At 38.1% G+C, this 25,859-nt stretch overlaps 1 protein-coding gene across 1 annotated transcript in view; it reads right to left on the bottom strand.

Annotated features, from left to right (window-relative positions):
* Positions 1-25,859, bottom strand: part of PRKDC (protein kinase, DNA-activated, catalytic subunit) — a 550,241-nt gene that overhangs the window by 427,945 nt on the left and 96,437 nt on the right. The window contains exons 11-18 of the mRNA XM_007949066.1: positions 11,118-11,264; positions 6,052-6,216; positions 5,426-5,594; positions 5,080-5,129; positions 4,322-4,447; positions 2,191-2,343; positions 539-654; positions 30-189 (exon numbers count right to left, since the gene is read on the bottom strand). Of these exons, the coding sequence (XP_007947257.1) occupies positions 30-189; positions 539-654; positions 2,191-2,343; positions 4,322-4,447; positions 5,080-5,129; positions 5,426-5,594; positions 6,052-6,216; positions 11,118-11,264 (1,086 nt within the window). The remainder of the gene's footprint in view (positions 1-29; positions 190-538; positions 655-2,190; positions 2,344-4,321; positions 4,448-5,079; positions 5,130-5,425; positions 5,595-6,051; positions 6,217-11,117; positions 11,265-25,859) is intronic.

Genomic DNA, 25,859 nt, shown 5'->3' with positions numbered 1-25,859 from the left:
ATAGCCAATGTCCTCCAAAAGACACTTACCTCAAAATACTTCATTTTCTTGGCATTACTCACTACAACTGAAAGCAATTTGTAGAAACCACTGATGAGCGGCAACTGCGTAGACCGCAAAATTAACTCAAATGCAAGTGAATATACCCATGGCTCAAAAAATTCTACATGTGTCTCAGGAACAATCTCTCTGAAAAAAACAAATTAAATGCTTAATGTAGAAAATTTGATCATACTATTATTTTTATCAAACTTTGAAATTATAAGAGGTATGATTAAAGCAGGCATAAAACTCCATCATATAACATTTTCAGATATATCTACATGCCTTTTGTTCTCACCTAATCATCTTGTAAATATATATTTTTAAAAATTATATCTCTAAGCTGGTATATTTAGATACATTTAGAAAGGTCCATATAAACGATACCAGATTTCAATCTTTAACAACTTCATTTTATCATCTATATAAATGTTTTTGCTATATTATAGACACTAACTGATAATTTTCCTTCTTAATTAATTAGAAATAAAAATACCTGCAAAATTCCACCAGGTTAATGAAAGCTGAAAAATCTTGAGGTTTAGCAGGATGCAAGTTAGCAGCTGGATCTGAGGTTGGGATCACCCAAACACTAGTAGCTTCATTCTCATCCTTAAAAAATTGTATCAAAATAAACATTGTACCATTCAATCACAATTTTGTTCAACAGTCACCAATTGACTCAATGGTCAACCCCAGTACTATGTGGGAGGAATTCAGATGAGAGACAGGGTCTCAGGGGCTTAGTCTGAGATGATGATGGAACTAGCAGAAATCATAAAATAAACCTAAGACACAGAAGAATGGTAAAAACACCAAGATTGGATGGACTGAGGAGAAAGTGATCATTTCTTGGAGGCATTAAAATTATGCCTTCACAGAAGTAGAATTTCAAAGAGTACAAAGTATCAATAACTTTGAGATTTCAAACTGCAAAAGATAGGAACAATTGACATTAATTGAAAAAACAAATGAAAAATGTGATTTCTGGCAAAGCACATCAAGTTCCGTTTTGAACACCGTTTGAGTTATCAAATTCTGGTGGAAATATTAAACAAGGAGGTGGAAATATGGAACTAGGGGGCTTATAGATGATAATAAGAGTAGAGATAGATTTACTTGTAGAGTACTAACAAAGATCATAGCTCACCTGTTGGAATGAAGAAAGAAAGGCAGGAAAACAAGAGAAAGGGAAGCCAATGAAGGCAACAAAAATGGCAGACATGTGTTTTAAAAATTAGGTTTGTTGTTGACACAGTTCTGATAAGTTCCTTTTGGCAAGTTTTTATGGTTTTGTTTTTGTTTTTTAATGAAATATTTTAGACACACACAAACTATAAAAATAAAACACACTTTGATGTTCACAGCACTAGCATAAAAAATTCAACATAGGAAATGCAATGATTTGCCAGCATAGCAAATACCTTGTATTGCTTTATGTATCTTTGCACAGCCTCCATTATCTCTTGTCCAAGTTCATAGCACTGCAGCAGAAGTATATATCCACTAATGCTAATAGCATCATCTAGTCCAAAAAGATCACTGGGCTACAGAGCACATGAGCTGTTGCCCAGTAGAACTCAATCCCTCTAGTATTTCTCAAGACCACAGTGTTTTGTTACTTAAATTTCTCATGCAAGAGCAGAGGAGCACCCAGCTTCATCCTTAAGCTATTTCTTCCCTTTTACCCAGACCCAGATCAGGACAACTGGGCAAAGAAAAAAGGCACAGCATTTTCTTCCTTCTCTGTTTATTACATTTAACACTTAATACTTTGTGCCCCCAGAGCTTGGAGCTTCCACAGCTATAAACAACAGTAGCCCCAGGCCTCCCTTTTCTACTGCAACGTAACCTCTACACAAAGTGGCAGTTATCTTTCTGTTTACTATTGCTAAGGAAGGAGAAACAAGTAAATAATTTTTCAAAAAAACTGTTCTAACATATTGAACATATGAATTATTTTTAAACAATTGAACAATAATATTTTCTATAGGCTATGTCCAAGAGAAAAGTACCAGTGGCATATATTGATCCTGAAGAAACGAATTCTCTTTGATCCTCTAAAAATATACTATTTTACCCCTGAATATCTGTATGCAAAGAAAGTTGGTATACAAATGATACAAAATTATTGACAAAACTTCTGACCTGTGACTCCTCAACATTCTGTTTTTCTAGTGTAAGATCCAATTTCTCAATAATCTTCAAAACAGATTTTATAAATTCATCATATAGCAAACGATTCAGACTTTGAAGGGAGGAATTCACAAAGAGAAATGTTTCATCTGCTAAGATAGAATCCTTTAAATGAAGAGAAAAAAATTAACTGCAAAATGTTGTTGTGGTATTAGATAAACGATTAGTATGAGTATTAAATTAGCATTAAAATATCTATAAATGTATAGATACATTTATGTATTATAGAAATAGTACTATGTAGACTGTGTAAGATTTTACTCAGAAATGTACATAAATTATATTTCAATAAAATATATTAAAAAAAAAAAAGATTTTACTTGGAAATTTTCAAGCTGGAAATTTTAGACACCTTACCAAATTACTATGGCAGCATCTTTTTGGTCAGATTATACAACTTATCAAGTCACAGAATAAATACTTACTCAGTACATGGCTGTTAATAAGATTTAGGTCAATGCTTGTCAAAGAAATTACCCTAATTAATAAATGTGTACTTGTGTATGTGTATATAAACACATATATAATACACACAATGTAGTTATATGTATGTACACACACACGTGTATAAAAATAATATACATGTGTGCATGCAGACACATATATACATGCAGATATATATACATATGCATAAATATATATCCTACCTCAGCTATGAGTCGGGTCCGACTCGACGGCACATAACAACAACAACAACCACCACCTCAGAACAGATTTATAAGTCTCATTTACCATTTCTTTAAAAGTGAAAGAAGTCCTGGTGGCGCAGTGGTTAAGTGTTCTGCTGCTAACCAAAAGATCTATGGTTTGAATCCACCACCCACTCTGGTCACAACTCATGAGAGAAGACCATTATCTGGTCACAACTCATGACAGAAAGATGTGGCAGGCAGTGTGCTTCCATAAAGATCACAGCTTTGGAAATTCTATGGGACAGTTTTACTCTGTCCTATAGGGTAACTATGAGTTGGAATCAACTCAAAGGCAATGGGTTTGGTTGGTTTTGGTTTTAAAAGTAGAACTATTTCACCACTGCAAAACTATATAAGTCAATATATACTTATATATATACAATATATACTCTGCCTATACTCAGTCAAACAGTCTACGGGACTTAGCCTCAAAATTGAGATTTCTGCTATCATATATAAGAAATATCTTAGGCAATATTACTGACCGCTACACTAGCCTACCTCAATAAGAAAACAACTTAAAATACCTAAAATTTTACACCTACTGATAAAAATTGCTTTTCCTGGGCTTTTTAATGCTTCATCAAGGCTTCATGAAAATGCTAGACAGTATCTGGTTAAATGTAGGTACTAAAGAAATACGTGCTAGAAACATATCAGGCAGGAGGTATTATTCTAATCATAAGTAAATAATAGCTGTGTACCAATTCCCTTCATAGCAATTAAATCAATCAGATTAATCTTCATCTTTAACACACAAAAAGAAAACAGCTGCACTATGGTGGTAATATTGTTCTATTTCTTGTTACCTAGAAAGTTGGACCTATTAAAAAAACAACCTAGCATCAACTAGACTACATTACCACTTAAAGCTAAAATGAGGACTCAGCCACAGCAATTTATTAATCTTCAATGAGCTCTATTTTTAGTTCTTTTTAGTTGACTTTAAGAGTCCTGACTTACACTGTTTCATAGTGCCTAAGTCACTTGACTGCTAACCAGAAGGCTGGAGGTTCAAACCCACTAGCCGCTCCTCAGAAGGAAGATAGGGCAATCTACTTCCGTAGTGTTACTGCCTCGGAAACCCAAGGAGGGGTCGCTATGAGTTGGGTCTGACTCGATGGCATATAACAACAACGTTATATCACTTGAAGTACTTTTTTAAAAACTTGAAAGTTAATAAAATATAATTCTGAAATAAATAACTCTTAAGTCTAAAACTATGGACACAAGTAGAGAGGAAGACTGGGCAATCTACTTCCGTAGTGATACTGCCTCAGAAACCCAAGGAAGGGTCGTTTTGAGACGGATCCGACTCAATGGCAGTGAGCTTGGTTTTTGTTTTTAAAGAGGAATAAGCATACTTTTATGGCTTTAAAACTAATTTTTACCATTATCTGGTCACAACTCATGATATTTCTAAATAGATCCAAATAGTCTTTGGCCACGGGTACTTTCCACTTGCCAGTTCGCACTTCCCCAGAGCCACGAAGGTCTTCAGATTCAGCTGCAGTGTTCTGCCAGGAAGATATGTGCAGCAGCAGTCACTGATGGGTCAACACAACACACACTGCAGCCTGGCTTACTGAATGTCAGGATTTCCTAAACTAAGCCAGCTCCTAGTACTAAATGCCTAATTAGAATGAGAAAGAAATTATACATGAAAGTATAATAAAAAGAAACCTGAAAAAGAAGGAGTGAGGTTCCTAACTGTGATTCAAATGGTGCAGCACCAGGAAGTACTCCGACACATATCCACGGAGTGTACTTTAAGTCACTGATCTCTCGTTCTTACACAGTTCAATCTCTCACTCATCCTATTTCCTGTAACTCCCAATCTTAAAGATATGCCTCCCAAAATTCATTTTAAAATTTTGTTCTAGAGTTTCAAAAGACAGAACATTACCTTTTTTAAAAAAACGTATATGGAACAGCAAAGATAATGGTTAAAGATATTTCATAACTTAGCTGTTTATCTACCTGACAAAATACTGAAGTATTATGGCCTATACTTTTCAAAAAGACATGGCTAATTACTAACAAAAACCACTTTGGATATAATATTTCTAAATACTATAAAAACCTGAGCAATATTTCTAACTTTCTATTGCAAAAACTTAATTTTTAAAACAGTAGACTCAGAATTTACCTTTTGAAGGACCACTGGTTTAGAACATATTCTGATTAAACCCTGATGTACTGGGGAAAAAAAAGGAGAAAGATGCATTTACAAAAAAGCAAAACAAAACCATCAACAGGAATGACAGCTATTACTTTTTGAAACACAACTTTACATCCCATGTCTTCTCTAACTTGGTTAATAATTTTGTTTTTTTAAATCTGAACTACTGTTAAGACTCAGAAGCAAAAGAGAGAAAAAGATTGGAGGAAAAGAAAAAAGATATAAAAGAATTTAGCAACTGATTTATTTACCTACAATTAATATGCTAAGTTTTAATCATTATCATGCAAAATAAAATTAACTCCAACCTTACCCACAGTACCAATGCAATTCCAGAGAACTGGTCCTTTGTCAGCTAAGGCCAAGAAAACTTTCACTATGGCTCTGCAACACACTGACTGCATTTTTGGACTATATTGTGGGAAACTGTCTATATGAACCACCATTAGGTGCTCCAGAACTGGCGTGTACACCTGAGGAACCTGCCAGAAGCGGAGAGTATACAAAAAGTTAGAGATGGGAAAAAAATAGAGAAATAGCACAGATTTTTAAAATAATCACGACTCAATTAGTCAGATACTAGGGAAATGCAAAATCTAGCTTTTTTTTTTAAATCTAATCTGCTAAAGTTATCATTTATTACTGTGATTACCTAAGAAAATTCAGAATAAAATTGTCTGAATGTTATTTAAGGTGCTATTCTCTCCCGAGCAGCAATTCTTGATCTTTTAGGAAGATAAAAAGAGTAATCTTTTTTTTCTGTTTGGATAACCAAATATCAAGTTTCATGACAATAATTCTATTGACAAAAAATACTAATTTAAAATATAACTTTGCTCTCAATAGTGCCTATACCAAATTAATCAAAGAATTTCATCAAATTATTTGAGGAACTGAGGTTAAATACTCAAAATTGTGCTCAGCTTAATGAGATCTTACAGTATCAAGGTAAAGCAAGACACTGGCAATTGACTGGAGGAAACTCGGCATCTGGTAGACATGATCGTCGGTGGTATCTGTTGGAGTCAGGAACATCTGTCTGCAGCGCTGGATGAGCTCCACATACATCCAGTCCACGTTCTCTGGACTGATTGCCTTACAAGGCTTTATGAAAGGTAGGACAAAGAACTTCATCAATCTTAGCAACTCCAAATAATCATATTTAGTGTGTCATATTAAGTCATGATTACAAACAAAATATTAAGCTTTTGATTGAGAAGAAATCAACTTAAAATATGTCTTTAAAAAGATGTTTACAGAACAATCTTTAGTCATACACAAAACATTTACTGATTGTCAATTATATTCTAGGCACTGTTTAGATGGTGGGAGCCATACAAAAATAAGGCAAAGTCCCTGCCTACACAGGGCTACTGTCCAGATTAAGAGACAGACAACTCAACACATAATTGGAATATGCTATTCCACTTGGACCATCTTCTTAAAACATAAATCTGAAAATGCTACTACACAATATCCAATTTTTCTAAGGTCCTTTTGACTTCCAATTCTGACCTCCTCCAGGATCTGACTGGATTCTCTGTTAAGTCTTAACCTCTTTGTTCACCTAAAACAAGCTGAAATAGGTAAGACATAAGGCACAGTATGCTGAAAATGCACACTGTATCTTACCCTGAGCCTTTATACATTGTTATCTCTACCTTATGGATACTCAAAGAAGCCAACTGAGACAAATAGAGATGAAGATATATATGAAGAAAAGGGATCATCTGAAATCAAAGACAATTAGGAAAAATAAGGGGATGAACTCAGTGAGTATGGGAACTTGGAAGTAAAACAACAGAATACAAACCAATAAATAAATTTGTACAAATAAAAGCAGAAAGTTATTTTCTCTATAAATCTCCTCATCTAGAAAAAAAATAACTAGGATTATCTCAATATTATTTTCTTCCAAATTTTATTTATTTTGTTGGAGTTGTTTAGAATATGCACAGGAAAACAAACACCAATTCAACAGTTTCTTCATGCAAAATTTAGTGATATTATTCTTCAAATTATCCAACCATTCTCATCCTCCTTTTCTGAGTTGCTCCTCTAATCTTTCGAGTTACCGCTGCCAATTTGATCCAATATAGATAGTTCATCAAAGAGCATAATTCACAAGGCAGACCTATTTCACTATGTAAGATAAACTATTTTTCAGTTTTAAGAAGACATCAGGGAATATTTTTACTTCAAGACTAAAAATTATTCCAGGAGTTCAACCACCTCCATGGATCTAGAATGTATAGAGGCCATAAGAATTTGAAATCCAGTTCTGCATTTTTCCCCTCTTGATCAGTACTCTTCTATGGAATCTTTGATCAAAATATTCAGAATGGTAAGAGGACACTATGCAGTTCTTTCGGACTCATAGCAAAAGGAAGCACTTGCTCATAGAGGCAATGCCATATCCTCCTCCTATTATTGATTCTCCTTCTTCCACTACTCTTTGAAGTGAATAGAGATAAATACACTAAACAAGCTATTCAGCCAATTAACTGACATGTCCTATGAAACCATAATCCTCAACTTCCAAACCAAAGAACGAAAATCCATGAGGTGTTTGGTTGTATATAAGCAGCCTCAGTAGCTGGGTTGATTTTTTTTTTCCTTTTTTTGTCATTGTTGTAAATATATTTATCACTCAGCTTTTGTCAATTCAACTTTTTACAAGTGTACAACTTACTGACAGTAATTACAATAATTGGCTATGCAATCATAACCTTCATCAATGCAGTTTTTCCACTGATTAAGGGGTAAGGTTGCACTCTTTCCACTCCCTCCTGCTCCTGGTAAGCACAATTAAATTTCGTCTCTCTACATTTCCTTTTTCTTGTCTTATTTATGTAAGTGAGGTCATAAAATACGTGTCCTTTTGTGGTTGATTTGTTTCACTTAGCACACTGTCCTGAAGCTCATCCATACTGTTGCATGCATCAAGATTTGCTTTCTTCTACTGGCTGAAAAGTATTCCGTTCATTACACCACAAGTTGTTTATCCATTCACCTGTTAATAGGCATTTAGGTTACTTCCACCATTTGACTACTGTGAATAGTGCTAAGACGATCATTGATATACAAGTCTCTTTTTGAACTTCTGCTTCAAGGGTTTTCAGTATATCCGTAGGAGTAAAACTGCTACATCATGATGATAGCTCTATTTTTAGTTTTTTGCAGAACTGTCACACTGTTTTCCATAATGGCTGCTTCATTTTGCATTCCCACCAACAACAGATAAGGGTTTCGATTTCCCCACATGCTTACCAACATGTGTTATTTTCTGTTTCCTTTATGTTAGCTATCCTAGTGGAAATGAAAGGGTATCTCATTGTGGTTTTGATTTGCATCTCTTTGATAGCTAATAGCATTGAGCATCTTTTCATGTTTGGTGGCCATTTGAATGTCCTATTTGGTGAATGTATTCTAGTACTTTGCCCATTTTATGATTGGATTACTTGTCTTCTTTTTCTCCTCCGAGTTTTATATATATTTTGGTTAGCAGATTCCTGTCAGATATATGGTTTCCAAAGATATTCTCCTAGTTAGTTGCTTGCTTTTTCATTGTTGTTGTTGTTATGTGCCGTCGAGTTGGACCCAACTCATAGCGACCCCTCCTTGGGTTTCCGAGGCGGTATCACTACAGAAGTTGACTGCCCCATTTTCCTTCCAAGGAGTGGCTGGTGGGTTGGAACCACCAGCCTTCTGGTTAGCAGTCAAGTGCCTTAGCCACTATGCTACCAGAGCTCCCTGTCTTTTCATTATTTTGTTATAAAGTCTTTTGATAAAAATTTTTCATTTTTATGAGGTCCCATTTATTTGTATGTTACTTTTTTGTGCTTTTGTTATTATATTAGATAATGCATTGTTGAAAGCTAGGCCTGATAGTGTTGTTCTTGATTGTTCTTTTACGAATTTTATGGTTGAATTTGAATATTTACATCTACAATCCATTTTGAATTTGTTTTTGTGTACACTGTGAGGCATGGATCCTGTTTCATTTTTCTGCATGTAGAAATCCAATTTTCTCATCTTAATTTACTGAACACACTTTTCTTTCCCCATCTGTCATAACTGACTTATCACCTTTGTGAAAAATCAGTTCATCATAGATGTGTGGGTTTATATCTGGACTCTCAATTCTATTCCATTAGTCTATGTGTCCACTATTATACCAGTATGATGGTATTTTGATCATTAGAGCTGTATAATAAGTTTAAAATTAGAAAGTGTGAGTCCTCCTACTTTGTTCTTCTCTTTCAACATTGCTTTGGTGATTTAGGGGCTCTTGTCTGTTAGTGTAGCGCCTAAGGCATCTGACTGCTAACCAGAAGGCTGGCAGTTCAAACTTACCAGCCACTCCTCAGAAGGAAGGTTGGGCAATCTACTTCTGTAGTGATACTGCCTCAGAAACCCAAGGAAGGGTCACTATCAGTCAGATCTGACTCAATGGCAGTTAAAGTTTTGGTCATGCCATATAAAGTTCAAAATGTTTTTTGTATTTCTGTAAAGATGACGGTTAGAATTTTGATAGGGATTGGATTGAATGTAGATCCCTTTGGGTAGTAGTAACATCTTAGCAATATTAAAATCTTCCAATCCATGAACATGGAACATCTTTCCATTTATTTTAGTCTTTTTTAATCTCTTTTAACAGTGTTTTATAGTTTTCATTGTATAAGTCCTTCCTTCTAATATCAATGGTTAGATTTATTCCTAGATATTTTATTCTCTTACATGCTATTGTAAATAGCAGTGGTTTCCTGATTTCCCTTTTAGATTTCTCATTGCTGTTGTATAGAAGAAACCCAATTGACTTTTGTTTCTTGACCATGTAAACTACAACTTTGCTAAATTCATCTAATAGGTCTAGAAGTCTTCTGTGGATGCTTTGGGATTTTCTATATAGGAATATACTATCCCTGAATAGAGATAATTTAACTTCTGCTTTTCCAATCTGGATACGTTTAATTTCTTTTTCTTGTCTTATTCCTCTGGCTAGGATTTCTAATACAATATTGAACAGAAGTAGTTAGAGTAGACACCCTTTTCCTGTTCCCAATTTCAAGGGGACATCTCTCAGTCTTTCTCCATCAAGTACCATACTGCATGTTGGCTTTTCATATATGCCACCAAACATATTGAGGGATTTCCCTTCTATTCCAATTTTCCTTAGGATTTTCATCAAAATAGGGTGTTGGGTTTTATCAAATGATTTCTCTGCATCCATAGGGATAATCTTGTGGCCTTTTTTCTTTGTTCTGTTTATGTGATATCATACACTGATTGATTATCTAATGTTGAACTATCCTTACATCCCTGGAATAAATTCAACTTGATCATGTTATGTCAGTCTTTTAATAAGTTGCTGTACTGTTTGCCAGTATTTTGTTGAGGGTTCTTGCACCCATATTCATAAGAGATACTGGCCTACAGTGTTCTTTTTTTGTGTGGTGTTTCTGGTTTGAGTATCAGGGTAATGTTTGCTTCATAGAATGAATCAGGAGTATTTCTTTCTTCTCTATCCTTTTGGAAGAGTCTAATTCTCAATATTCTTAAAGATAGCACTTTCAGTCATATGAATGTTCTCTTTCTAAACCTCTGAGTGAGATCAAGTACACTGTCACTTCCTGAATACAGGGCAGCAACATAGCACAGTGGAAAAAAACATGGTGTTCTACTAGTCGCCATGCTTGGACTTACATCTTGATTTTGACTATTATCAACTCTCGTGTCCTTGGCTAAGTTACCTAATGTCCCTGGCTCAGTTTTCTCATCTATAAAATTGAGTAACACCTTTTAGTAAGGTTAAGAAAACCTGCAATAATACATGTAAGTAATCTTAGCACATAGGAAGCGCTCACAAAATCCTTAACTGTTAACAATAAAACAAATAGTAGTACTGTCATAAGTATAAAATACTATTTAAAAATGTGATAAATATATTTTCTCAAAAATCAAGTGAAAATAAAAAGATACAACAGTAAATTAATAAGCCATACTCCAGCAAAAAGTCCATATCCACGAATAGCAATGGATAACTCCTTGTTACTTGAATCCATGTCTCTGATGATTTCATAGAACTGTTTCATAAAGTGCTGCAGTGTACTTTTATGCTTTTCTGGATCTCTTGCCACCATAAAAGAAACCTGCAATTGAATAATATTTACTTTTTAGAAATATTTAATAGCACAATAAAAGAATCTACACAAATGTGAAAAGGTTTGTTGTTGCATGCCATCATGTCAATTCTGACTCACAGCAACCCTATATGACACTAAAGTCACAGAGGACAACTGCCTATAGGGTTTCTAGGCTATTCTATTTATAGGAAAATATTGCCTGGTCATTTCTCCTGTGGAGTAGATGGTGGGTTCAAACCATTGACCTTTTAATTAGCAGCCAAGGACTTAAATCACTCCACCACCAAATCTCCTTGAGAAAAGTTTATATTTGTTTAATCAGATATTACTAAGTGCCTAAGGCACTTGACTACTAACCAGAAGGCTGGCGGTTCAAACCCACCAGCCACTCCTCAGAAGAAAGGTCAGGCAATCTACTTCCGTAGTAATAATGCCTCGGAAACCCAAGGAGTGGTCACTATGAGTCGGGTCCGGCTCGATGGCATATAACAACAATAATATGTTGTTACAGTTCTTCACAAGTGCTTTTACTCAGAGAATCACTATTTCTACTAGCTTTCTAAAAGACATTATCTGAAAAAAAAGATGCATTAAATGCTCATGTTTATCCTAGAAAAGGGGACTAAAACAAACCAGGGAAATGTGAGAAGAAATATGTGCAGAAACTGCATTTTGGATGATGAAGATCACCGCCTCTAGAGGTCACCTGAGATTCTGAGAGTGACATTGAGCTGTATATAAGCAGTACAAAAAGAGGTCAGAAGCCACCTACAGAATGGGAGCTGCATCAGTCAACAGAAATAGAGCTTAGAGCAAACCATTAAAAAAAAATAAAAATAACCTACAAAGTACATAGCTTGAATTAGGTGAGGCAAGAGAAATAGTACATTAAGTAGCAACTGAACCTATCAAACTCAATGACAATAGCCTGAATAATAGAATGAATACTGGTATTAAAGAAAGTGTTCCTAATTTTGGTATAAAGACTATCCAGGAACAAAAACAAAAAGGATACAGATCATTATTAAAAGCACCTCCCAAAGAAAAACTTCCACCTCTCATTCGAATATAGGAATATAGGCTATTGCAACCATCTAAGATACAACTGAGAGCTCTGGTGGCATAGTGCCTAAGGCATCTGACTGCTAATCAGAAGGCTGGCGGTGCAAATCTACCAGCCACTCCTCAGAAGGAAGGTTAGGTCATCTACTTCTGTAGTGATACCACCTCAGAAACCCAAGGAGGGGTTGCTATGAGTCATATCCAACTTGACAGCAGCTGAGTTTGTTTTGGTTTTTTGGTAAGATACACTTACTGGCCTCCATGCATCCAGAGCAAAAGAAAAAGAAAGAAATCAAAGACTCAAATAAATTAGTGTACAGGACAAATACTCTACAGAAACCATGGCTTTGTCTACTCTGAAACCAGAAGAACTAGAAGGTGCCTGGCTTCACTACTGACCCTTTTGATCAAAGACACAACTGATGGACCATGAGAGAACTGGAGTACAAAAAGGGCACAGGGGTGGTGTCTGACTTATCTATTGTGTTGTTGTTGTTATGTGCCATCAAGTCAGCTCTGACTCATAGAGACTCTATGCACAACAGAACAAAACACTGCCCAGTCCATTATATCAGTGTTAAACTGCTACTCATAAGACTTTCACTTACCAATTCTTTAACAAGTGATGGCCCCTTCCTTCTTCTGAGTCTGTCTTAGCCTGGAAGCTCCACTGAAACCTGAAACCTGTCCACCATGGGTGACCCAGCGGCCATAGCTTCCAGCCTCACAGCAACACACAAGCCACCACAGTATGACAAACTGACAGACAAGTGGTGGGACTTATTTGTATTACGGATAATACAATAAGACAAATTAAGTTCCCTATCCTCATGACACTCTGAATCTAATCGGACACACAAGGAAAATACCTCAAAGTCAAATAAAAGTTCATGTCTAGCATACAAAAGTTATTCCAAATGAGAATATGGTTGAGGGTCAAATAGTGTTATAATCTATAGATGCACTGAAGATGGAGATCTCATGGGTGAGCCTTGAAGGTTTGTCAAGAGTGGAATATACATAAAGGAGAAAAGAAAACAGAAGCATAAAATGTTGGAAAACCTACTGCATTAGGAAAAAACAAAATTAATAAAGGCATAGATCATTTACTCTAGAAAATTTAATTTACTCCTAACTTTTGTCAAATGGCATGAGTTTTTGTTTTACTTTAGAATGGAAACTGTATCTTTTACATATACAAAATTTGAATGTATAATATTTGCATTAATGTCAACAACCTGGGATAACAATCAAGTGTATGAAATAAATATTCATCCTGTTAGATGCTGTTCAGTTGGTCCTGACTTATAAAAAAAAAGGGGGGGGCCACAAGGCGGCACCTGATCACCTCTAATTTCATGAAGAGAAAGGAGCATAACATCAACATCAACTGCCTGATGTTGATTCCTACCAGACAAAGGTCAGACATGCTACCACCCCACAACTTTTCTTTTTTTTTAACCAATTCTGACACCAATCATCACTGCCATGGCACTTTCTACTTCACTGCTGGGTTTGACAATTCATTATAATGGTCACACAGAACTCACAAACAATAATCACAATTATAGGATTTATTAGTGAAGTAACAGGTTACAACTCAGGATCAAGAATGTTCATGATACAGTTCTTCGATCAGGACAGCCTCCCATCAGCCATGACCCAAAGCATGTCTTTCTCTGGCTCTCAACACCTCAGCTTGGCTACTGCCCTGGTTGTGCAAGTGTTACAAAGCTCTTTTAGCTCTGCCTGTGACAGAGGTACCCCACTCATCAGCAAGCCTCCTACCCAAAAGCACTCAGCTTTCTTACTCTGTGGGCCAGGAAGCCTACCACTGCTCTGTCTCTTGCAATGTCTTGGTTCTGCTGCCTCTGCTGTCACCATTTCTCACTATCTCAGCAAACCGTTGCAGCTCTGTCTGTCTCCTGGTCAAGAAGCTCCAGTGCAGGGATACTGAGACCAAAGACTCACTCCAGTCCTGGTTCTTCTTTCCTGATGGTAGTGAGAGCTCCCTATCAGCCTCTGAAAAGCCTCACTTTAAGCCTTGTGGAATGGCAAAACTAGCCAATCCCCAAGTTAGGTTTCCATACACCTTATTTCCATAGTCCGAGCCCCACAAGGGTACAGTGTTCCCTACTTACATTATTAGCAAGTCATAAGCTACCCAATCCCCTTGGTGGGCCACAAGCACCTCACATTTGCATAGCCTCACCCAGTCATCTGGTGGAATTAATAATGGCCATAGCTAGAAGAACCATATTTAGTAATTCACTGCACAACAGAGAATAAATGCAGAACAGAATTCAAACTCTTAAAAAGCCCAGACTTACTGAACCAGTTGAGACTAAAGGACTCCCTGAGACACTCTTTAAAGTTGGAACCAAATCTATCGCCTGAGGTCACCTATAGTGAAATAACACAAAATAAAGGCTATTACGCCCTGGTGAAAGTAAGCGGTTCAGTAGGTGCACCTGTGAGCCGAGGGGCCATCCAGCCATTCCACCTTGGTAAGAAGTCTCACTGAGGCCTTTGGATAACTTTCCATCAAATATCTCTGGGCTCTAATATATGGATCAACAGTCATATCATACTCAGGATTTATATATAAGAACCATCTTGTTTATAGCTTAGAAACCCTGCCTGGTGTTTGGGACACAGCTCTAACGCCCGCCAAGATGTCTCCTGGACTCCTGCTTGTTTGCTCAAGGAAGAGAAATTTGCTAACTCACCCTCCTTCCCCTTCTCAAGGTCAGTAGGGCCCTTTTTTAGCACAGTCACAATTCATTAAAAAGCTGATGGCAGTGTCGTATCAGAGTATAGCACCGGTGGTAGTCACAAGGTGCTGTCCAGGGCCCCACCAGCCCAGGCCTGGTGTCATCCCGTCTGGGAACAAATATGCAGTCCTATCTCTAGCTCCTCCAACCCAGGCATAAATATCTTTGGGAAGTGGGAGGGAGTCAGCAGTTACTTGGACTCAGACTAGCCTGCTGTCGCTGGGTCACCCGCTGTCGGCAGACACTGTAAGCTCCCCCTGCTCCTACATTGTAAATGCTCTGCTCTACTCTGCTCTTACTTTCTTTATAATAAATTTTTTATGTCTCTAAAAAAAAATAAATAAAGGATATTACCCATAACTTTATTTTAAAAAACCATTTATATGAGATCAAAAGGTCAACATATACACTGAAGAAAAGATAAGAAGATAAGGGGGCAAGGAGCACTGGAAATGGAACACAATTAAAGAGAATGTTGACTCATTGTGAAAATGTAAATAATGGTATTGGTTCAATGATAGACACATAGACCAGTAGAAAATAATTGAGAACCAAAAATAAATCCATTCACTCATGGACAACTCATTCTTGACAAAGGGTAAATGTCCATTCAGTGGGGGAGGGGATAAACAGCCTCTTTAATAATGGTGCTGGCAAAACTGGATGTCCACTTGCAAAAAAAAATAAAACAGGATCTATACCTCACATACACAAAAACTAACTCAAAATGGATCAAAGACTTAAATGTTAAACATAAAACTATAACATTACTGGAAGAAAATACATGGAGAAAAACATGGACAAAAAATACAGGACTTACTAATCTTTAAAAATAGACTAACAAAAATAACTACCAATGGAAGAATAGCAGACGACAAACTATAGATAATTTAGAAATCATAAAAATTAAATACTTATGTTCACCAAAAAATAACCTACAGACTGAAGAAAACATCTTCAGAAATGACGTATCTGATAAGAGTCTAATCTCTAAAACATAGAATTTCTGAACTCAACAACAAAAAGACAAACAATGCAATTAAAGTGTGCAAAGGACATGAACAAATACTTCACTAAAGTGGCCAACAAACACAAGAAACCACACACGATCATTAGCCATTACGCAAATGTAAATCAAAACTACAATGAGATATCGTAGTGCAGTGAATTACCTCAGTGGTCCTTCTAGCCAATGTCTTTATAACTACCACTAAACGACTGGGTGGAACTATGCAAATGAGATGCTTGTGACCCAGGAGGACTGGGTGGCTTGCTAAGAATGTAAATAAAGTGCCTGGCACCTTTGTGAAGGTAGGACCATGCAAATAAGGTGCATGGAACTCTAATGAGGGGACTGGTCAGCTTTGCCATCCCACTCAGTTTAAGATGAGCCATCACGAGGTGGTAGAAAAGGGGACCCTGACTACCACCAAGAAGAGATATAAGTGGGGAGTATTCTTCGGACCCAAGGTCCCTGTACTGTGAATGTCCTCAAGCCAAGAGAGAGAGAGAGCTGTAAAAGTTTGAAAGATGGAAAGAAGTAGTGGCAGAGAAGCAGAGGCAGCATAACCAGGAGAGCAGTAGGAGATGGCACGGTAGGCTACCAGACCCAACAACCAAGAAAGCTAAGTGCCTGTGGGCAGAAAGCTTGCTGGTGGAGTGGAGTTCCTCTGGGCATCTGGTGGACATATGTTTCCTGACCCAAGAGCTAAAGCTAGCAGCTTCAGGCCTAGGCTTCCTTGCAGAGTGAGGTGACTCTAGGGCAGTTATTGGCAGAGCTAAAAGAGTTTGGTAACACTTGCCCAAGCAGAGCAGAGCCTAAAGAGTTGTGGAATCAAGAGTCTGAAGGCCAAACAGAGGTATGCCTATAGGCACTGCTGAGAAGAGGCTGTCCTGACCAATGAACTCCATCCTGAGTCATTTCTGATTCTGAATTGTAACCTATTACTTCCCTAACAAACCCCATACCTGTGAATACTGTGCAGTCTATGTGACTGCTGCAATGAATTATGAAACCTATCAGAGAAGTAGGGAGTGCTGTGGGAGAGATGGTTGGTGTCAGAATTGGTAAAAAGGCTGGAAAGTGAAAGCATGTCTGATTTTTGCTCCATGGAAATCAGACTTGGTCTGTTGATCTTGATCTTCCTCCATGTTTGTAAAGTTAGATGAGGTCAGATACCTTCACCATGCTATTTTTACAGATACCATCTTACCCCAGCTAAAACAACATGGATTTAAAAAGAAAAAAAATAAAATAATAATAACAAGTGTTGGGAAGAATGTGGGAAGATAAGAACACATCCCTTCCCTGTAGGTCGTAAAATGGTACAACCACTATGGAAAACATTTCCACATAAAACTAAAAATAGAGGTAGTGGCTACTTCTACTGGCCATTTTGATCAGAGCCACAATTAATGTACCATGACAGAATGGGAATGAAACAGAACACAACTAATTGCTTTAAAAGCCCAGACTTACTGAACCATCTGAAACTAGAGAACTCCCTGAGACTAATGTCTTGAGATACTCTTTAAACTTTAAATTCAAACTGCTGCCTGAGGTCATCCTTTAGTGAAATAACACAATGGCACACACAATAAAGGATATTACCCATGAGTACTGTGTTCCAGGGAGCTCTGGTAGCATAGTGGCTAAGACACTTGCCTGCTAACCAGATGGCTGGCGGTTCAAACCCACCAGCCACTCCTCGGAAGGAAGGTTGGGCAATCCTACTTCCGCAGTGATACTGCCTTGGAAACCCAAGGAGGGGTCGCTATGAGTCGGGTTTGACTCAACGGCACATAACAACAACAACTGTGTTCCATGAAAAAAACATATATATGAGACCAAAAGATCAACAATTACACTGAAGAAAAGATGAGAAGATGAAAGTAAGGGAGAGTAAAAAGAAATGGAACAACCAGAACACAATTAAAGAGAACACTGACTGTGTGAAAAATCTAACAATGTCACTGAACAGTTCATACAGAAGTTATCAAATGGGAACCTAATTTGCTGTGTAAATATTCAGTGAAAACACAAAATATTATTCAAAAAAAAAGATTATGAATTCTGGGAAAATGGTAGCATAGACAAAACAATTTTTTCAATTCTCTCCCACAAATACAAAAAAGAAAAACAATACGCCAACAGTGCTCGGCTTTAAGGGACTCTGAATCAGGGAGCAAAGGAAAGTAGCAGGGAACTGCATACACGCAAGAATCAACAACTCAACAACTAGTTGCATACAGTAGGAAAATTGCTTCTCCAACTGTCTCTACCCATCCCCTGCCACGAGGGCCACAGGCTGCTGTGAACTGGGGTAGTGGCACCAGAAAAACAGCCTGCTTTGCAAACCACCACAGATCCTCCCTGTACAAAGAGACAGAACTCCAAGTATATGCCTTAAAATCAACAATTATGACCTCCAGGGAGGTCTGTTTGGACTGTGCCAGCACCTCCTTCACTCAGAACAGTGGGCTGTAAGCCTATTGCAAATTGCTACAGAAGGCCTGTGCACTGGGCTCAACACTCTACCAGTCTCCCTGTGCAACTCACAGCTAAGCCTTCTGAAACCACCAGGATAGAGAGCCCAGGGTCTGTTCTAGTCTGACTACTTACTCTACCTGTCAGTGTGTGCTTAAGACTGTTGACTGAGATTGCTATGTGCTAAGAAGCAGGCATCTTTAGTTGAGGCTATACCTACAGCCAACATAATCTAAAAGCAGTTATGATATCAATAAGAAAAATCTGCCCGGGGGGTCCATTTGGAGTGTGTCAGCCCCTCCCCCACCTGACACAGCTGAGTACATGAGAATTGCAGGAAGGACTGTGTAGCGGTGTTTACTCCCACAGTAAACACCCTAGCACCTTTCCTTTGCAATCCATAGCTCAGGTCTCTCAAACAGGGCAGAACTCCCAGAGAGTCAGTTCTGGTCTGTTTGCTCCCTCTTTCAATCAGTACTAAGGATTGCTGATTGAGGCTGTGTGCTAAGAAGCAGGCATCTTTAGTGAAGCCCATACTCAGCCAATGTACTACAGGTTAGGCTCCAATAGCAACAGAGAACTCCCTGGAGGTCCATCTGGCAGGGGACAGCCCCTCCCCCAAACAGACTATCAAAGGCATGTCTACTGAGAATCACTAAAAAAAGGTCCTGCAGTGGAGTCTGTACAGTCAGCACTCTAATTGCCTCCCAATGCACCCCATAGTTCTGGCCTCTAAAGCCAACAGGATAAATCTCCTTGGGGACCATTTAGTAGTCTGTAACTACTTCCAGTTGGCAGTAGAAACTGTTGACAGAGGCTTCTATGTGTGATGAAGCAGGACTTGAGTGGAGGCTAAACTCATAATCAATAATCTACCGGCAGAATTGTCATGACAACAAGACAGACTTCCACAGGGATCTGACCAGAGCATAATATCCCCAATCCCACCTGATAATTGTTGGTTACCAGGCTGTTACAAACTGCTACAGAAGGCCCCCACAGTGGAGTCTGCTCCCATAGTTTTCACTCTATTTGCCTCTCTGTAACTCCTACAGCTCAGGCCTCTGAAACCAACAGGACAGACCTCCCTGTGAATCAGCTTAGATGTGTCTGCTCCTACTTACAGCTGGCACTAAGGGCTGATGACTAAGGTTGCTATATGCTAGGAAGCATGTATCTTAAGTAGAAGCTACACCAAAAGCCAAGATACTGCAGGGTAGACTCTGACAGCAGCAAAGCAGACTTCCCTGGAGGTCAGTTCAGAGAATGACTGCTCCTCCTGAGTTGGTACTGTCCATGGCTGGAATGATACAAACTCCTACAGAAGATTCCTACAGCACGAGGTGGATCACCAAGGACTTCTGGTACTATGGTAGAATAGGCAGACAAGGAACACAGATACTCTTCAACAAAGAAAACAGAAACCTATTGACACAGATACAGAAGATAATCCTGAAGTCCAGAGCTTTGAAAACAGAATGATACAGAAGTGGATTAAACACCAACCACCAGAAGAACCTGAAAGAAAACACTAAATAAGGAAACAAATGGAGCTGTAGACTGTCATCTATCCTGGTGGCACAGATAGTCTGAATATTTCAAACTGGTGTTAAGAAAAAAACAAACCAAATTAACTGCCTTTGAGTCGATTCCAACTCATAGGAACTGCCTTTGGGTTTCTGAGGCAGTAAATCTTTACGAAAGATTGTACAGCCTTCTTTCCGTGGAGCACTTGGTGGGTTTGAAGCACCAACCTCCTGGTCAGCAGCCAAATGTCTTAGGCACTATGCCACCAGAGGTCCTTAAGTGTGTTATGACCTGAGAATTAACCTAAAAATTGGCCCAGCTCGCCAAGGGCTGCATGGACAACTGTGCTGGTACCAGTTGACTAAAAAGGGAAACAGCAAAGAAGGAGAGAAATTGAGCAGTGGACTTTCAGCTGTGCAGAGGGCACAGCCATTCTGAATGTTTGTAAGCGGTGGCCATTTTGGATATTTAAAGTGACAGCATTCTTGGATTCCAAGGACCTAAGAATAGGCTCCGCTTGCCAAGGACAACACAGATACACAGAAGGCTAATGACTGGAAAGGAAACAGGTGGTGAGTGCATAACTACTGCCAGCTAGCAAAAGAGGAGCACAGTAACCTGCTGACTCAGATAACATCCAAACCAACCAAACAAAATGAAAATCATGGGCAAATCACTCCAACAAAATATCACCAATTAAACATACACATAAAAATTGCACAATGTCTCAGAGACAACAGACCATCACAGTTCACACAAAGAAATAAGAAAAAGCAGTAGAAAGAAGGGACCAGGATATAGACAAGAACATATCCCTGAGAAAGAAGCAGCACTAGAACTCCCTGACAATGAATTCAAAAGAGTTATATTTAGGTGTCTTCGAAAGACTGAGACACAGATAAAGGAAAACGTTGACAAAATTAAGGAAAAGAGAGGGAAAAACCTAGAACAATTTTGGAAAACAATAGAAGAACAAAATGAAAAATTAGAAATGCTACAAAAAATACAGAGAGAAATCCAGAAGATTAATAATAAATTTTCAGAAATAGATGACACACTAAATGAGCAAAGAAGTAGAAATTGAATCAATGGAAGACAGAATTAGTGAGATTTAAAACAAATACTTCAATACTTCTTTGGAAAGGGATCAATCAGAAAAAACATCAAAACAAAATGAAGAAACCCTAAGGTTCATGTGGGATACCACTGAAAGGAATCAGAATTCCAGAACAAGAAGATACAAATAAAACCACAGAGAAGAGAATTTCCCTGATTGAATGAAAGACGAGATTATATCCATTCAAGAAGTCCAATGAACCCCAAACAAGACAGATCCCAAAAGAAAATGACCACGACATGTCATCATCAAACTCACCAAAACCAAAGACAAAGAATCTTGAAAGCAACAGAGGAAAAACGAAAAGTTACCTAACAAAGGACATCCAAAAAGATCAAGCTCTGATTTCTGGGTAGAAACCATGAAGGCAAGAAGACAACGGGATGGTATATATCAAATCCTGAAAGAAAAAAGTTTACAACCAAAAATTATATACCAAAAACCAAAACCAACTTACTGCTGTCAAGTCAGATCCAAGTCACAACGACCCCTCTTTGGGTTTCCAAGACGGCATGACTACAGAAGTAGATTGCTCTATCTTCCTTCCAAGGAGTGGCAAAATTGTCCCTCAAATAAGGGAGTAAAGGGAGATTTCCAGATAAGCAAAAGTTAATGGAATTTGTTAAAACCACAAAAATTTACATGAGATGCTAAAGGGAGTCTTTTGGACAGACAGCAACAGCAAACAACAACCAACCATTAACAGATGTGATGACAACACCCAAAAAACACCCAGTTACAGAAGTATCAAAGTAAATAAGCTTACAAGATTATAAACAGGGTACCAGAGACATCATTTGGCAAATGAGTACAACTACAAACCAAGAAGAGGGAAAAAACTGTGTAGTAACAGAACATCTAAATGGTGAAGAAGACAAGACAATTGCAAAATAGAATGTTCTAAACTTGGGAGCTCTGGTGGTGTAATGCCTAAGGCATTTGCTGCTAACCAGAAGGCTGGTGGTTCAAACCCACCAGCCACTCCCCAGAAGGAAGATTGGGCGATCTACTTCCACAGTGATACAGCCTCGGAAACCCAAGGAGGAGTCGCTGTGAGTCAGATCCAACTTGACAGGAGTGAGTTTGGTTTGGTTTTTTTGGCTCTAAACTTGGGAAGAAAATTATAAATCACAGGATAACCTCAAAGAAAAATGATAAACCTTTACATCAAAATAAAAAAGAGGAAAATTTAGCAAACAATGAAACAACCAGAACAGTTAAGGAGATAAGCCTCAGGCAGGAAGCGGGGGCCAGAGTTGATGACCAGTATAGGTAAGAGGAGAGGCCCAGGCAAGAAGCAGGAGCCAGGGGACCACTAGAAAAGGTATATGGAAGGCCAGGAAGTGAGCAGAATGGTTTGGAACAGTGAAGGTAGACAAACTCATATGTCAGTTTGTCTTACTGCGGTGGCTTACATGTGGCTATGAGGCTGGAAGCTGTGCTACTGGTGCTTCAAACACCAGGAGGGTTGTCCATGGTGGATGGGTTTCAGCACAGCTTCCAGGCTGAAACACACCCAGAAGAAGGAAGAGGTCATCAACCTCTCAAGGAAATGGCCAGTGAAAACCTTATGAATAGCAGTGAAACACTATCTGATATATTACTAGACAACTTTATGAATAGCCCTGAAACACTGTTCAATACAGTGTGAGAAAATGAACCCCGCAAGTCAGAAGGCACTCAAAATATGACTGAAAAAGAGCTGTCTCATCAGAGAACAGCCAATCTTGATGATATGGAAACAGTAGAGCTTTCAGAACCTTCTTCCACCAATGTGGCAAGACTCAAAATGAGAGTAAACAGGTGCAAACATCCATTAATAATCAGAACGTGGAATATACGAAGTATGAATCGAGGAAAATTAGAAGTTGTCAAAAATGAAATGGAACACATAGGATTGATATCCTAGGTATGAGTTAGCTGATATGGACTGGTTTTGGCCATTCTGAATCAGAAAAACCATATGATCTACTATGCTAGTAATGACAAATAAAAGAGCAATGGCGTGGCATTCATCACAAACAATATTTCAGGATCTGTCCTGAAGTACAATGCTGTCAATGATAGGATAATATTCATATGCCTACAAGGAAAGTCAGTTAATACTACTAATATACAAATATACACATCAACCACCAAAGTCAAAGAGGAGGATTTAAGATTTTTACCAAGTTCTGCAGTCTGAAATTAACCAAACATGAAATCAAGATGTACTGATTATCACTGGTGATTGGAATGCAAAAGTTGGAAACAAAAAAGAATCACTGGTACTTGGACAATTTGGCCTTGGTGATAGAAATAACACTGGATATCGCATGACAGAATTTTGCAAGACCAATGACTTATTCACTGCAGACATGTTTTTTGAAAAACACAAATGGCAGCTATACACATGGATTCTGAAAGATGCAATACATGGGAATCAGAATGACTACATCTGTGGCAAGAGGCAATAGAAACTCAGTTATCTTCAACCAAAACAAGGCCTTGAGCTGAATGTGGAACAGACCATCAACTGTTAATATGCAAGTTCAAGTTGAAGACAATTAAAACAAGTCCAAAAAACCCAAAATATGACCCAGAATATATCCCTCCTGAATTTACAGACCATCTAAAGAATAAATTTAGTGCATTGAACACCAATGACCAAAAATCAGAGGAAATGGGAGATGACATCAAGAACATTATCCATAAAGAATGTGAAAGGGGAGAAAGAAGGGCTGCTTATGCACAGGGAGACAGCTCAGGGAGCAGGAGTGCATGGAGGGATGGACACTGGGAAGAGGCAACTATAAGGAGGAAGTGGGAGGGGAGCTGTTGCATTGTGGTAAACTGTGGTCAATGTCATGAGACAAAGTATATGTGAACTGCTGTATGGAAAGTGAATTTGCTCTGTAAATCTTCACCCAAATCACACAAAAAAAAAAAAAAAAAAAACATGGATGCAGGAGTTAAATTGCCTGGTTACAAATCTTGGTTCTGCCTTTGACCTTGGGTAATGTCTATGTTTAGTTTCCCCATCTATTAAATAAGTGGGGGGTGGTAATAAAAGGATCTACTTCACATTCTGGTTGTGATGACTAAATGAATATGAGTTAATATATGTAACACATTTATAATTGTGCCTGGCATATAAGTAAATATTTTCTATTAATATTATTTTATTATGATTATTAGATTATAATATTATATAATTACAAAAAAAAAAGAATGTGAAAGGTCTATAAAATGACAGGAAAGGAAGAAAAGACCAAAATGGATGTCAGAAGAGACGCTGAAACTTGTCCTTAAATGGAGAGTGGTGGTGGTGTTGTTATATACTGTCAAGTTGGACCTGACTCATAGTGACACCTCCTTGGGTTTCCGAAGCAGTATCACTACAGAAGTAGATTGCCCCATCTTCCTTCCGAGCAGTGGCTGGTGGGTTTGAACCATCAGCCTTCTGGTTAGCAGTCAAGTGCCTTAGGCACTATGCTAAAAGTACCAAACAGAAGATTTCAAAGAGCAGCTTGAGAAGACAAAGTCAATTTTTATAATGAAATGTGCAAAGACCTGGAGTGAGAAAACCAAAAGAAAAGAAATATTCGGCATTTCTCAAGCTGAAAGAACTGAAGAAAAAATTCAAGATTTGAGTTGCAATGCTAAGAGTCTATGGGCAAAATATTTAATGATGCATGAAACAACAAAAGAAGACGGAAGGAATACACAGAGTCACCATACCAAAAAGAACTGGTTGATGTTGATCCATTTCAGGAGGTGGCATATGATCAAGAGCCAATAGTACTGAAGGAAGAAGTCGAAGCTGCAATGAAGCAATTGGCGAAAAATAAGGCTACAGGAATTGACAGAGTACCCACTGAGATATTTCAACAAACAGATGCTGTGCTGGAGGCACTCACTTGGCTATGCCAAGAGATTGGAAGACCTGGCCAACTGACTGGAAGAGATCCATATTTGTACCCATTCCAAAGAAAGGTGATCCCACAGAATGTGGAAATTATTAAACAATATCATTAATATCACATGCAAGCAAAACCTTACTGAAGATTACTCAAAAATAGTTGCAGCAGTATACTGACATTTCCAGAAATGGAAGCTAGATTCAGAAGAGGACATGGAATGATGGATATCATTGCTGATGTCAGATGGATCTTCACTGAAAGCAAATAATACCAGAAAGATGTTTACTTGTATAAAAGCATTCGATTGTGTGGATCATAACAAATTATGGATAACATTGAAAAGAAAGAGAACTCCAAAACAACTAACTGTACTCATGAGAAAGCTGTACATAGACCAGGAGGATATCATTTCAACAGAACAAGGGGACACTGCATGATTTAAAACCAAGAAAGGAGTGCATCAGGGTTGTATTCTTTAACCAAATTTATTCAATCTCTACGCTGAGCAAATAATTCAAGAAGCTGGACTATATGAAGAAGTGTGTGGCACCAGGATTGGAGGAAGATTCATTAACAACCTGTAATACACTGACAACACAACTGTGCTTACTGAAACTGTGCTTACTGAAAATGAAGGAGCTCTGGTAGCATAGTGCCTAAGGCACTTGACTGCTCACCAGAAGGCTGGAGGTTCAAACCCACCAGCCACTCCTCGGAAGGAAGGTTGGGCAA

Source organism: Orycteropus afer, unplaced genomic scaffold (assembly GCF_000298275.1).
Source record: "Orycteropus afer afer isolate SDZICR_OR568_19922 unplaced genomic scaffold, OryAfe1.0 scaffold00236, whole genome shotgun sequence".
NCBI lineage: Eukaryota > Metazoa > Chordata > Mammalia > Tubulidentata > Orycteropodidae > Orycteropus > Orycteropus afer.
This window is presented reverse-complemented; position numbering and strand designations above follow the sequence as displayed.